General features: G+C 41.6%; 1 protein-coding gene across 1 annotated transcript; it reads left to right on the top strand.

Moving 5' to 3' along the window:
- The first annotated feature begins 897 nt into the window (after positions 1-897).
- On the top strand, positions 898-11,988 carry DYDC2 (DPY30 domain containing 2). Its single transcript, XM_053923548.1, is given in 6 exon segments — positions 898-991; positions 4,725-4,807; positions 6,132-6,286; positions 6,640-6,762; positions 11,466-11,688; positions 11,691-11,988. Coding segments are annotated over 5 exon segments (630 nt in total). The 5' UTR covers positions 898-991; positions 4,725-4,782; the 3' UTR covers positions 11,795-11,988.
- Positions 11,989-15,759: the final 3,771 nt, after the last annotated feature.

Here is a 15,759-nt window from a genome sequence, read left to right on the forward strand (position 1 = left end):
TAAGTCTTCTCTTACATTTTTTAGACTCGTTTGAGAAGAAGAGGGGTTAGTACTTCTTGAAATGTTTTTGGTAAAATTCACCTGTGAAGCCATCTGACCCAGGGCTTTTGTTTTTTGGGTTTTTAAAAATTATTATTATTACTGTGTCAATTTCACTAGGTATAATCTGTCTATTCAGATTATCTGGTCCTTCCTTAGTCTTGGAAGACTGTACATTTCTAGGAATCTATTCATTTCATTCAGGTTGTCCTATTTGTTGGCATCACAAAGGTTGTTTTCAGGAATGTTATTTCTGATATAAGAAAGCCCCTTCCCACAGAATCAGCTGCCTCCAGCCTAGAGAAGTTGATAGAATAGAAACAGGTCCCTCGCCCCATGCCTCATAGAAAGCGGTCAGATAAACGGAAAAGGAGGGGATTGGGATTATGGTTCCCAGATTTAGCAAACAAAAACACACTGCCCAGTTAAATTTTGAATTTCAGATAAACAAATAATATTTAGTATACTATACTATTAAAAAGTTATTCCTTAAGTCTGAAATGTAAGTTTAACTGGGCATCTAGGATTTCATTGCGCAATTGGCGCTTGAGTTCCTTTCCCTTGCCCACAGAAGCATCCCCACCTCCCCCACCCTCCACTAGGCTGGGCGCCGCTCCTCACTGTGGAGGAGGTTCACCGCCCCAGATGCGCCTTCCGAGCCCACGGCAAAGCACTAACCCTCGCTGGGCTCAGGGAGCCTGGGCGTCGCTGGAGCCCTACACCATTCCCAGAACCAACGGTCCAAACCACCTCGACCGCGGAACCCCAGCAAAACCGTAGAAAACTGCGGTTCCCAAACTGCGAGTCTCCCTAACTGCGCGTGCGCCCTCAATGCGCACAGCGGACGCACGCTGAACGCTCGGCCGCTGTCGCGTCCCGTCGCTAGGCAACAAGCTAGCGCGCTTTGAGTGCGTAGGGGGAACTCAGCAAACAAAAATCAACCCAACTGCAGGTGAGCGGAGCGCGCGGGGCGGTGGTGGAAGAAGAAAAAAGGGCAGTAGGGAGGAGGGGGCTAGTGGGTGGGTGAGCTGAGTGCGCACGGGAAGGGGAGAACGCCCGCCCAAGAGGACGGGTCGTGAGACTAGAGCAGAGACTTGCACTGTAGAGGCTGTGAGGAGGGGCTGCGGAAGAGGGGAAAGATCTGGGCTGTCAGCGCGCAATGGGAGAGATAAAGGGACAGCTGGCTCCTGGGGAGGAGCCTAAAGGGCTGCCTGTCTATGAAAACACCCCCTCTCCGGATGACACCTGGCCAGAGGAGACAATCGCTTCAGGCTCCAAGGTCCTGTATTTCCATGACTTCGCACCTTTGCACTTGCGGGCGACCTCTGCTTTGGTTCCTTTCAGAATCAGCTCAGGTGCCCTCACCTCCGGGGTGCTGTCCAACTCCAGCCAGGCCATAGCCTGGGAACTAGCCAGTCTTCCCTGGCCTAGTTTTGTACACAATACTCTGCTAGAATTTCCCATGTTCTGTTTTAATTCATGGAGAGGGCAATGCTAGGCAGAAGCCTCACTAAACGTTGGCTGAGATAAGTGCCAGATTGGACACTGACAGGTGGAAGGGAGCACGTGCACTTACTTGGGCTCACAAGCATTAGAGCCCTAGCTGATTAAGTCAAGAAATATTTACTGAGCACCTACTGTGTGCCTAGCACTGTGAATAGAGTGTGAACAAAGACGATCTCCATGCGTATTGACCTGTTTTACTGAGTGCAAGGCCATGAATAGGGAGCACCAGTGTAAGCAGAGTTTCCCAGGAACTCTGGGAACTCCCCCCCACACACACCAAATAGCTCTACCCCCTTGGTCAGTGTGTCCTGAGTTGGTGTGGAGTGAGCTGTGAAAGCATCCCTTTGCCCCCTCCCTCTCCAAGCCTCACACTGTTATTGTGGCTCAACTGTCTTGGCAGCAAGTCTTGGTAACTGTCAGATCAACAATATTTCATTGAGACCATTGTTGAAAGTGTGCAATTTGGAGCAGATGCTTTGTGCAGAAAGGGTTTGCCACACACTACACAGTGTGGCAGCCCTTCCCTCCCCCCTCCCCACCAACTACCACCAAGGACTGGGAGTGGAGAGACTTCCTGGGAATGCAAAATTAGTGATTCTATGCTCTGGGAAGGGCAGTTCTACAGTGATAAGGGCAAAGTGGATTTTGTAACTTTGAGTCACCTTGGGATTTTGATATTATCTAGACTGAATCTGTAGGTCTGGGATGGAACCTGAACATCTTAATTTCAAGGAGCTCCCAGTTGATGCAGTGCTGCTGATCATGGACCACCCTTGAGTAGAAGGGGAGTAGAAGATAGTTTATCCTTATTGATTCAGATGGGGCACAGATTGGCAGGAGGAGACGAGCTCCACACCCATTCCCACTCTCCACCTGAAGGGGAGGAAGAAACTTTACCCTCAGGGTTCTTTCAGCTAGTCTAATACTTCATTAGACATGAGACAGATTAACAAAATAAATGACCAAATTTAATTTCACACATATGTATGGGAACCCTGCACACATGACCCCACATACATGAGAGGTTCAAAGACAGAAAGGGAAAATGAGGTATTCCATGACATTCTGAGCTAAGGATCACCGTGGGGCTTCAGAGGAGAGGTAGGTCATTGCAGGACACTAAGAAGAGCAGATGTTCAGTATTTAGAAGTGTTCCCTGCCCTAGGCATAAGGTTAAAATGTTATCTCTGACAATCTCTTATTATGGGGAAAGCCTCTACTTCAAATTCTTCTAGGTAGATGGAGGGAGGGCGCAAAATTTTCTCTTGAGACTGAGGGTCTTGGTTGCCTTTAGCTCAAAACAATCCATGTATCACAGAGGCGTATCTTGGGGTGACTCATTCTGAATACCCCAACCTCAGTGGCTTCAAACACACATTTATCCTTTTATAGTTTTTGAAGTCAGAAATCCAAAATGAGTCTTACAGGGCTAAAAACAAATTGTTGGCAGGGCTGGTTCCTTCGGGAGGCTCTAGAAGAGAATCCATTTCCCTGCTTTTCTTGCTTGTAGGGGCTATCCACATTCCTTGGCTCATGGTCCTGAATCACATTACCTTTTTTCCCCCCTCTACTTCCATCATCACATCTCCTCTGTTTGACCTTATGGTGTCCCCTTATAAAGAACCTGTGATTACATTGTAACTAACTGTATAATCCAGATAATCTCCCCAAATAAAAATTGTAATCACATCTGCAAAATCCTTGCCATATAACATATTTCATAGGTTCCAGGTATTAGGATTTGGACATTTTTGGGAGCCCTTACTCAGCCCTACCACACTGTGCACTTCCTAAGAACAAGAACATTGTCTGTCTTACTCAATTTCAATTACCAAAACCAGGAATTTGACCTTGATGCCATTCTGTTATATAATCTACAAGTCACATTCTATTTATCCAATTTTCCTGACAATGTCCCTTGTAGAGTTTTTTTTCTGGTTCAGATCCAATCCAAGATCATGTATTGCATGTAATTGTTATGCCTGTTTAGGCCCCTTTGATCTGGAATGGTTCCTCATCTTTTTTTGCCTTTCATGACCTTGGCATTTTTAAGAGTTCAAGTCAGTTGTATACTCAATTGGGCTTTGTTTGGTGTTACCTCGAATCAGATTCAAGTTTTGCACTGCGGGCAGGAAACCACAGAAATGTATTATGTCCCATTAAGAAGTATACTACATCAGAAGACATGTGATGTCACTGTCTCTTATTGATGATGCTTACTTTGATCACTTGGTGAAGGTCATGCTGGCCAGGTTTTATCACGTAAAATTTCTGTATTTCCCTTTGGACTTAATATAATTTGTGAGGAGAAACTTTGAGACTATATAAATATCCTATCCTTTGTCAAATATTCACTGAGATTTAGTATACATTGATGATTCTGGCTTGAGTTACACTATGATGGGTATAAAATGGTGATTTTTAAAAAAAACTCCATTATTAGTTGGCATTTTACTTGGCATCTCTCTCATTCACTTATTTATTTTTATATGGACTCATGGATTCTTGTTCTACTCAATTAGTTATAATCTATTACAGTCATTATGTATTTTGATGATTAAATTGCGCCAGATTCGGCCAGTAGCGGCCCCTTCAAGCTGGTTCCTGTGTCCTCAACCATTTTATTTTTCAACAGTTTCCTCCTGGGACAACAAAATGCTTCAGGCTTATTGGACTTTTCCAACCTCAACCTTGGAATTAGACATTTCTCCAAGGAGCCCTGATTCCTTTTAAGTAGTATTAAGGCAGGTATTTAAAGACCAATTCTGTGTGTTCAGTGTGCTGCTCATTGCTACTGAGGTGTTTTTGCTTCTCGGCCTTTGCAGTGAGAAGAGCTATGAGATAATATATTTTTTCTATATTCATATCTGTGTATCTATCTATTTATCTTTCCTTCCTTAAACTGCATAATGCCTCCAGAAAATGTTAAGACTGGGTCTAAGTCTTTATTAGTCACTTTATTATTAACTCTTTTGGAGTTAAAACATGTAAACTTCAGGAATATGGAGTTACTCAGGAATAGGCCAGGGGCTAGATCATTTCATATCACAATATTCCACTGTAATAGCAAATATTTATTAAACACTTATGATATGCCAGGCTTAATGCCTTATATGTGTTTATTGTCTCATTTAATCCTCACAGTTATGAAGCACATACTTTGTTATTCTGTTTTACAGATGAGAAAACCAAGGCTCACAGAGGCTGGTGACTTGCTGAAGACCACACAGCTAATAAATGACAGAAGCAAGACTGGAACTTGGTCTGTCTGATACCAGAGTCTGCGTTCATACTGCTGCACTACAGCACCACTCCTATTTGTGGTCTACCTCAAGGCTGTACTTCCAGCTCTTGAACTCTCATTAGTAGTGAATCTAGGGCTATCAACTCAACCTAAAGTAGCTTCTTGCTTAAAAAATAGAGAGTGAATATTGTGTGAAGTGCTGGCAGGATCCCTGACCAGCAGTAGCTACAATGCCTAGCATTTTCCCTCCCTATTATCCCCAGGGCTTCTCAATGTTACCTTATAAAATAAGGAAGCCTGTCTTATCTATGTCACAGATGACTGTTGCTTCCAATCTCATAACAGCATACCTTTCTGGGTACTCAGAGCCCCTCTTGGGACCCATGTCTGCTCAGTTATTCCCTCTCCACTCAAAAGTAGAAATAGTTGGGTAAGTGGAGGCCTCCTATCTGAGTACTAACCAGGCCCGACCCTGCTTAGCTTCTGAGATCAGGAACATTCAGGGTGGTATGGCCATAGACATGTAAGTGGAGGCTTTAGCCACACTTAACCACCAATCTACGAAGCTCTTGTCACGCCTGAACTCCTCTGGGACCTATTGTCTGACCTAGGAGAGCTTTAGGAAAAAGTCCATTTGAATGTAAGAGCTACTGGTATATATATATTTATTGATTCTTGGAGAAAGGTGGGATCCAGAAACCTCTCATATTTATCCTGCTATGAATCCTAATTATGAAACCGGAAAAGCCGGCATTCATGTTGCCTATCACTACCAGAACCAATAAACAGAGATAGGGATTGAATCTTTATGGATGCTTTATTCAGATGGCTGGCAGTCTGAGAAGATGGTGGGTTATGTACCCTAACAGACCATCTTACATTTCCTTTCAAGCCAGTCTTTTCTATAAGGAGGAAAAAGTGTAGGTAAGGGATTTGGAATTCAGGAAAGATGCAGTGTGGCAAATTTCCCTAACATCCTTTCATCCGCTGACTAGTGATTTTCTATCTGGGTCCTGTGTCCTTGGATGATATTTATCTGTATCCTGGGCGTCAGGTTGTCTCTCCCTGGAGCACAATGGCTCATATACCATCTTGATTGCTTATGGTTTCTTCTTTAGCACAAAGGTTGAATTGCTCATGGTCTCCTGGAGTCAGGGTGGGCCGTACTTTCAGTTCCTGAAACAATAGCTTTTTACCTGAATTAACTGCTAAGCTTATTGACTATTACCCAAAACTAAAATTTTCCAACTCTTGAGTTCCCCCATCAATTGGTTAGAATGTGTCTATTTTTTAAATCATATTAGATTTCTAAAATAGTGTGACTCTTTTGATGTGTCCTAAGCCCACAAGATGGAAACTGACTACCTGAAGAGATGCGTTGGAAATTGCCTTGCCCAGGCACTGGCAGAGATGGCAAAGGTTCGACCCAGTGACCCCATAGAGTACCTGGCTCACTGGCTTTATCATTACAAGAAAATCACTAAAACAAATGAAGAGGTGTGTGTATGTGCACGGGTCAGCTTGGGGAGGGCTTTCCAGCTTTTCCAGAGTAATCTGGAATCCAAGGCATAATTCTGGAGCTGGCCTGGGGAGTTTTTTGGTTTATTCAGCTTGTGAGGGTGGTTTAGGCCCAGATATCCTAGAAGCACTGGGAGTTTAGGCGGGGCTGAAGAAGGAATAAAACATGAGTGATGGAATTGGTGGGTTTGGAGCTACTAACAGCCTAAAAGCTCATTATGAGAGCAGACTCAGGACACCTGGAGGGCCTGAGGCCAGTCCTAGGGAGAGAGGGCCTCTTTGTGCATGCTTCCCTGGGGCTAATCTGATTTAACTCTGTCACTTTGCCCCAGAATAGGCAGGAGAAGATCCAGTTGAAGGAGGAATATGATAATAGCCTCAAGGAGACCAAAATGACAGAAATGCTGAAGCAAGAAGAGCATTGGATTCAACAAAAGTGTGAAAAGTAACACCAGGTAGGGAGGAGGAACTCAGTGTTTGGGTGCGTACACCTCAGTGATGGACACCAGGAAATCCAGTCATCCTGGCCACAGTGCAAAGTGTGTTGAGGCCTCCATTAGTCTCCATTTTTTCTGTGTTTATATGTCAATAAGATCATAGCCAATGAAAAAAGAAAATATTTAAAGGTAATTCCATTTTAGGTTTCAGGAAATACCTTAGATGTTACTGGGTTAAAAAATTCATATTTTAAAAAATCTAATATGTCTGTTGAAACAAATATATTTTTTTCATAATTACATAAACACTTTTATTAAAAGAAAACATGTATCAAGTTTCATGTTTTTAGAGAAGGTTTGGAGAAAATAGTGCTTTATAAAATGTCTGTAGTTTTTCTTTAAAAAATGGACACGTGTATAGGCTGAAGTACATAATGAATATATGTTAAAACAACACAAAGAAACATAGAAAATTAGGTTAACTTGAAGGCAAACCAAGTTCACCAGACCTTTCATATATTCAAATTATGTTTGCAATAGAAAGTTTTAGTATCATAATTTAGAATAACATAATAATCTAGATAATAGATTTTGAAAGTTTTACATTTAATTCTACTTATTAGTGGTTATTGCTATTTTTTCATGTTTTGTGCAAATGTGTTTTGTAAACTTTTATAATAAAACTAGAGAAATGTGGGTTTTTTTTAATGAGATAGTTCATTCTCCTACAGTATTTTCATTCTGCTTTTAATTTTTAAGTATATTTTGATTATGCTATTACAGTTTTCCCAATTTTCCCCCTTTATTCCCCCTCCACCCTGTCCCCCCAACCCTCCAGCCTTCCCCCACCTTAGTTCATGTCCATGGATTATACATGTAAGTTCTTTGAGTCCTCTGTTTCCTACACCATTTTTTATCTCTCCCCATCTATTTTTTGCCTACTAATTTGAAGCAGACCCCGGCCCCTGGGGTCCATGTGTTGTGGCTGCAACGAACAAATTCACACATACTACAGAAGTCCTGTGGAGAAAAAGGAATGGCATGGCCACTCTCTGAGTGAGAGAGGGCCCCCGACCTCACAGGCTTGAGGACAGGCTTTTATTGTTTTTCTGGATACATTACATCAAGGATGGTCTCCTCATTTATTATGCACAGGTTCGCTTTGGGTGGTTACCTTTTACAGAAAACAAAGGAGAGGATGTTGCTAATTACATCAAAGAAGAAGGATATTTGCAAATGCAAAGGGAAAAGTGGTTGAACTGGTTACACTTTTCCTTGGGAGGTTTAGCATAGATTTTAGGAAGTTACTTTAAAGATAGGCAGTAAACATTTGCTGCCACAATTCAGGATGAGGGAGTTTTAGCAAAAGCAAGACTCAAAGCAGCCTTGGCACAATGCAGTCCTGATTCCCCATGAGAGAACCTATCTGTGAGCGTGGTCCTGTGTGCTAGACATCACTCCCCACTGGCCTTTCCGAGTGGGTGCTGGGCTACATTCCCCACACCACACGGAACAGTCCCCTATACTAATTATACTTCTACTTCCCCGTACCTTCCCCCACTATTCCCCACCCCCCCCACCCCTGAAATCCCTCCATGTGATGTCCATTTCTTTGACTCTCTTCCTGTTCTGGTTGTTTGTTAGGTTTTGTTTTCATTGTTTTTCTTTTCCCTTAGGTTCATTTATTGATAGTTGTGAGTTTGTTGTCATTTTACTGTTATATTTTTGATCTTCTTTTCTTAGATAAGTCCCTTTAACATTTCATATAATAAAGACTTGGTGATGATGAACTCCTTTAGCTTGACCTTATCTGGGAAGCATTTTATCTGCCCTTCATTCTAAATGAAAGCTTTTCTGGATAGAGTAATCTTGGATGTAGGTCCTTGCCTTTCGTGACTTCAAATACTTCTTTCCAGCCCCTTCTTGCCTGCAAGGTTTCTTTTGATAAATCAGCTGATACCCAAATTGGTACCCCTTTGTAGGTAACTTTTTCCTCTCCCCTTGCTTCTTTTAGGATTTTCACTTTGTCTTTAATCTTGGGTAACTTAATGATGATGTGCCTTGGTGTGTTCCTCTTCGGATCCAACTTCTTTGGGATTCTCTGGGCTTCCTGGAATTCTATTTCCTTTGCAAGATTGGGGAAGTTTCCCTTCAGTATTTGTTCAAATAAGTTTTCAATTTCTTGCTCTTGTTCTTCTCCTTCTGGTACCCCTATAATTCATATATTGGAACGTTTCAGGTTGTCCCAGAGATTCCTCAGCCTCTCTTCATTTTTTTGGATTCTTGTTTCTTCATTCTGATCCAGTTGGATGTTTATTTCTTCCTTTTGTTCCAAATCGTTGCTTTGAGTCCTAGTTTCCTTCCTGTCACTGTTGGTTCCCTGAATATTTTGCTTTATTTCATTTTGGGTATCTTTCATTTGTTCTTTCATTTTTTGATCAAGCTCAATCAGTTCTGTGAGCATTTTGATTACCAGGGCTTTAAATGCTCCATCAGGTAGGTTGGCGATCTCCTCCTCACTTAGTTCTCTTTCTGAGGTTTTGCTCTATTCTTTCATTTGGGCCATATTTCTTTGTCTTGGTACAGCTGATAGGTTGTAAGGGGGCAGGGAATTAGGTATTTACTAGGCAGGGCAACCCTCTTTGCTGCGCTGTGGTGCTGCCTGTGTGGGAGGGGCCAGAGGGGGAGCAGTGTGGCTTGCCTGCTCGTCTCTAGCCCACCTTTCACCGAACTCTCATGTGAGACTGGGAGAAACTCCCACCGCGGATGCCTCCACAGTCTGCCATGTTGTCACAGTTTTTCTGAGTCGGCCCTTGTTGTCTGTGCCTTACCAGTCTGGTTGCTCTGGTTGATTTTTTTCTTTAATTCCTTGGTTGTCAGAGTTCCATGCAGTTTGATTTTCTGATGCTTTTGGTTGTTTGTTGATTTTAGATTGGTTGTTATCCTCCTTTTGGTTTTGTGAGGAAGTGAAGGGTTTCTACCTATGCCTCCATCTTGGATGGAACTCCAAAACAAATATATTTTTATAGAGGATCCTTGAGCCCTTTTCAAAAATTATTCAATGTTTTTTTTAAAGATTTTATTTATTTTTAGAGAGAGGGGAAGGGAGGGAGAAAGAGAGGGAGAGGAACATAAATGTACGAGAGAAACATCCATCACTTGCCTCTCACACACCCCCAACCAGGGACCTGGCCCAAAACCCAGGCATGTGTCCTGACTGGGAATCGAACTGGTGGCCTTTCGGTTCTCAGGCCAGCACTCAACCTACGGAGCCACACCAACCAGAGCAAATTATTCAGTGTTTTTCAAAAACCAAATATAGTTATCATTATATACTTCAGATATTTTATTTTATTTATTTATGTATCAAGCCACAGATGCCACCCCTGTGATGCTGTAATAGTGGTCATAAATGAATAACTTAGGCTAGTTGGAAATAACTGATTATTTATTTGTCAGACAAGCATATCTTTTGCTTCCATAATTTTTGCCACAATCTTCTGGAAAATGTGTCATTCTGTGTTTCCACAAAGTATATGATACCCAGATAGGAAATTGACTTATTGGGCTTGATGTCTGACATCTTTGTAACTATCACTACATCCATGCATTAAAATCTTTAATACAGTCTTATACAATTAACTAGTTTTTGCTATTTTTCAAAGCCCACTTTGATGAAAACATGAAAGTATTAAGCTTATTTACATTTATATGGATATGCCCAGCTTTACTCATAAACAATAGATTTTTTAAAAAAATCTGGATGTTTCATAAATAAATCAAACAAAGATGATTTTATACTATTGTTAGACAGTAGTCTTAACACCGAACAGACCAGGGCCCATCCATATGGCGCCTTGGTGAATGGCCCAACAATTAATGCTGGAAGGAGCAGGTCTTTCTTTACAACATTCCAACCCTGGGGATGCTCAGAGTACCTCAGCTTGGAGCCCTCCTTTCCCACAAGACCCAGCACTTCCCATGCTCCCCACCAGGCCACTAGCCAAAAACATCCCCAAAAGTTTCCTGTGTCCTTATCTATGCAGTATCTGGAGTACGTTGCCATTAGCCTTTGTATAGTAGTCCAAAAACCATGTGCCATGTTACTCTGGATTGTGGTGAAACTCAGGAAAGGCACAGGTCTTAAAAGTCCAGGTAAAATCCAGGTGTAGCAGGATGGGATCTTGCAAGGAAGTCCTTTGCAGCTCCAGAGTCAGCTAGAGCAGGCATGGTCACAGCAACAGCATCTCCTTTCTTATTAGTCCAGGCCACATGAATTATTTCCTCACTGTAAACTACATAGCTGCTTGCTTATTTCTCTCTTCCGAGCCCCATGGCAAAAATCCCTTACTATAGACAGTATGTCTCTTCTCTCACTACTACTCCCCGCATGGCCAAGAGCAAAGTGTGAGTGAGAGAGAGAGAGAGAGAACAAGAGAGCCTCATGGGTGCTACATAGTCCCTTCTTCATGGCTCTTCTACTCCCTTCCAAGCCACATGACCAAGAGAGAGAGAATGGCTGCTGTGCTTGAGTTTAAATTCTCACCCTGAACTTCCTCCATAACCCCATTTCCAAGTTTTCTTTTATGCTTTGCTAGAACAAGTCTCTTTCCATTTTGTTCTTAGTCTTGAGCATGAAAATGGCAATATTGTGTTCTTACCATACTAAGTGTGTTTTACTCTCTGCTAGTGACTTTTTGCTTTTTTTGTTTTCTCTTTAGCCACTGATATCAGTAGCTAGTTCCACAAAGAAGACCATATTCATTCAGGAGAACACAAAGCTCCTTGAAAAGGAGTTCTTGAAGCAAGAATGACTGCCCGGTACTTCTAATCTGATTCCAGGAATGCCTCAACAGATTGCTTCTCCCAACTCATGTGGCCAGGCTGGCTAGAATGTCAAAACTCCACAAGAAATAAATTACTAGACTTTTCAACATGAAGTACTCCTGAAATGCATCCTGGCTCCAAATCTCCTTCTTATGTTATCAGAAGGTGGATAATTCTGATGATGCTTCTCTCAAAGCTGCAAGCCAAAACCACAGTCATCTAGAAGAGCTCTTACCTAAAGATGATAACTGTATGGATTAAACAAAGATTTGAGGGGCTGTGGAAGCAGGTGTCTGTGGGGACTCTCCAGCTCAAGTCCTATTCTGATAGCTGTGAAAATTCCTTAATCATGTGAAAATTTGAACTAGTTATAGGGTAAAATAAACTCAGTAAGGATTTAAAATAAATAACCTAACTAATGAGATATTTTCCTCCTGTGTTGTTTATTTATTTATTTTTGGAGGCAGTGAAAACACAACTATGTCATGTGGTCATGTCTTCACTTTACTAAACTTTGCAGTCAGGCCCTCCAAGTGTTACACCTGCCCTAGACTGTACCTGTGTCACTGACTACACATTTTGAAACAGCTCCAGTGTCAACAAAACTCAAACATTTGAACATTTTAAAAATTATTTTATATCTGTGGTCATTCAAATATCATCTATATGCTGGTGACTTCAGATTTATATTAAAGATTTTCTTAAATTGACTGCCTGTTTGACATCTGCTTGGATAACCAATGGACATCTCAAAACTTAATTTATCCAAGTGGAATCCCTGATATGCTTCCTGAACCAGTATCACTCCCTTCTTCTATTTGCTCAGGTCAAAACTCTCGGTTTCATCCTTTACCTTTTTTTGGTCACCCTACATCTGGTCTGTTGATTTTCCATTTAAAATAAAACCAGGACTCGGCATACAACTGTAATTGCATAACAATAAAAAAAAAAAATAAAAAATAAAAAATAAAACCAGGACTCGCCCACTTGAATGCCCAAGCTACAATTATCTTTTGCCTAGATCATTACAATAGCTTGTTAACTGGTCTCCCTTCTTCTGCTCTTGACCTTCTCCAGTCTATCCTTCTCAGTCTTTGAAGCCAGGATGATTTTAATAAAACATAAGTCAGATCATGTTTAATGAGCAGCTTCCCATCTCAGTACCAGAAACATTCAAGGCACTGCCTATAACCTGCCAGCCTCTACAAGATCTGTTTCCCCATCACCTTCACTCTGTATTCTCTCCACTTCAGACACACTGACAAGGCATGGTCCCACCTCAGAACTTCTGCTTTCTTCTTCCTTTTCTCTCTTCTTGTAATTCTCCCATCTACTCACATACTTCCATTTCTGAAGATTCTCTTTTCCTCAGGTCTTTCTCAGAAGTTGCCTTTTCTTATTTATTTTTTATTTATTTATTGTCTACAAAACTCAGCATGATGCAGCACAAAGGCAATAATCATCCATTACATACAAGATGAAATTAAATCTTTCTCAAATATACCCTTTTTTTATTTATAAGTGAGAAAAAGATTTTCCTCAGTCACCACATAAAAGAAAATGTGGTCCCAATACTTCTGAAGTAAATCTCTAAGGTCAAAAAAGGAGCTCTTCTTTGAAAGCTTAGCAGGATTTGTACAATCACCCTAGGAAAATGGCCTATTTTTCCTTTACCGAAAGTTGCCTTTTCAGTGAAGTCTTTTCTGGCTGTTTAGATAGATAGATAGATATCATATGTATACTTCCCATATACTATATATCCTATCTGAACTTCCTATATGTACATCTACATCCTATAGGGACTTCCACACACATTTGATACCCTCTTCCCTGTCAGTCTCCTTCAGTAGAATGTGAGCTCCATGAAGACAGGGATTTTTTTCTCTTTATTTTTGTATCACCAGCACCTAAAACAGTGCCAGCACATAAGAGGTGCCCAATAAATATCTGTCAAATAAGTGCATAAATGAATTTATACAAGGGCTGGAAACTCATAGCAAGTGCGAAAATGGCAAGCTAGCCATATTTGATTGGCACAAGGATTTATTGGCAATGCCACACCCCTGACCCTTTCCTCTAGCCTAGGGTTGGCTACATTATATGTGGGTCCCAGTGAAAAATGAAAATGTGGGCCTTCTTGTTAAAAAATTATTACATATTTCACCACAGTGATGGCAGAGCATTAAACGGAATGTACTCCCCTTCCAAATGCAGGCCCTGTGCGACTGCACAGGCCACACACTCATGAAGCCAACCCCACTTCCGGCAGAGCTACCCTCCACAAGGAGTATCTCTGATGGGGTCTTGGGATGGGCAGCTCAGATACATCAAAGGTCACACCACTACCCTCTCAAGGACAGGTGAGATCTCCCACTGTGCTTCTACAACAGACACACATACACACATTAATCCAAGGCTGCCTCAGGGCTCCCCGTGGGCCAAGCTTAAGGAAAATGCTCAGAATTTTGGAATCCACTGCGATTGTGTGTCCTCTCTCTGTCTCATGGGTGTGGGTGGCTAGCCCAGGTCAGAGACTAAAAATGGGCTCCTTACAGCTCCAGAGGGTGAAAGGGGTTCTACCTACCATTCATGGACACTATGGTCTGAACAGTCTGCTATAGACTAGCCTAGTAACCTAATACCATTTAGATGAGGCTTCTTTCTTTTTTTATTTTTTTTTTTCAGTCCTCACCTGAGGATATGTTTATTGATTTTAGAAAGAGAGAGGAAGGGGGAGAAAGAGAAACATATATGTGACAGAGAACCATTGATTGGTTGCCTCTTTTTTACACCCTGACTAGGAATGTCAACCTAGTCACACCTCAACCTAGGTATGTGCCCTGACCAGAGATTGAACCCTCAACCTTTTGGTGTATGGGAAAATGCTCCAACCAACTGAGCCACCCAGCCAGGGCTAGAATGGTGTTTCTATGGGAAGTGCCTTCTTGTTGCAGGATGAGAGGTAGAAACATGTTATAAACAATAATTCAGTTTAATGTTGGGAATTGCCTGTCTAAAATGCCAGAATCTCTGTATTTAATGACTACACCATACTGCCTCATGAGATCTAAGAAATAATTTAAAGATAAACTCAAGAAGTTGGTCACTAAATAGAATGAAGAGGATGGAGGTAGAGAAAATCCAAGATGGCTGCTAGGTTTCTAGCTTCCATCACATGAATTGGTGGCAGTGGCTTTTCCTGTAATAAAGACACAGGAGGAAGAGCAGGTGTGGGCGTGTCAAATATGTAGTGCCTGTGAAAGGCATTGGCAGGTTGATGCCACAATATAGAGCAGCCTTGAGTGATGGCCCCTTCCCCTGAGCCCCAAGGAAGTCCAAGACCCCAGCCCAGCCTATCTTGTACAAGATGCCAAAACAGGGGGTAAATGTGCTGTATGTCATCTGAAGGGGTTTCACAAGGTTTGAATTTCAACTCTGAAAATGGTAAACTGTTCATTTCCAAGTTTATTTTAAGTATCTGACATCCTGTGGGAGATACTCTTGGACACTAGATAATAATTATGCTTGGCCTAAAAGGGCATCACTGTTTGTTTTCTATTCCAGAAGCAAATTTAGCTTCTTAGCTATGTTTTAAAACCAACATTAAAAGGTCTCCCACTTTTTCTGAATGATCCTGACACAAGCTGACACAAGCTATTTTGGCTGGTGCATAGCATGGATGAGTTCAGTCATATCAAGTAATTCTTTGATGAGACAAAACCCAGCAGACTCAATGGGGATCTGAGGTAGACAGCATAGAGGATGGGCAGGGAAACCTTATTATCAAAGAGCCAATGAGTGATGGGGGTGGGGGTGGGAATCAACTGAGGGCCAGCAAGGTAAAATCATGTTAATTTGGTATTTTGATATTTAACAATGAAAGAAATGTCTAAATCATTCAAAGTAGTGATTTACAACAGAGGTGAATAGAAACAACTGATGGCTCCTTCAGACAGTCCCTCCTGTCCCTAGGGAAAACCCTTGCCATGATGATCCACAGTCACTGATATTCCTATCCAATTCCTTCTAGTGTGCCAGGACAGGAGAAAGAATGAGGATCCTCTCTTCTACATTTTAATATAGAAGACTGAATGGATTAATTTTCTATTGGCTGTGTAACACTTATCCCAAACTAGTGACTTAAAACAATACTAATATTTTTGAATTTACAAGTTGTTTTTATTTATG

Source organism: Desmodus rotundus, chromosome 4, assembly GCF_022682495.2.
Source record: "Desmodus rotundus isolate HL8 chromosome 4, HLdesRot8A.1, whole genome shotgun sequence".
NCBI classification, from domain to species: domain Eukaryota; kingdom Metazoa; phylum Chordata; class Mammalia; order Chiroptera; family Phyllostomidae; genus Desmodus; species Desmodus rotundus.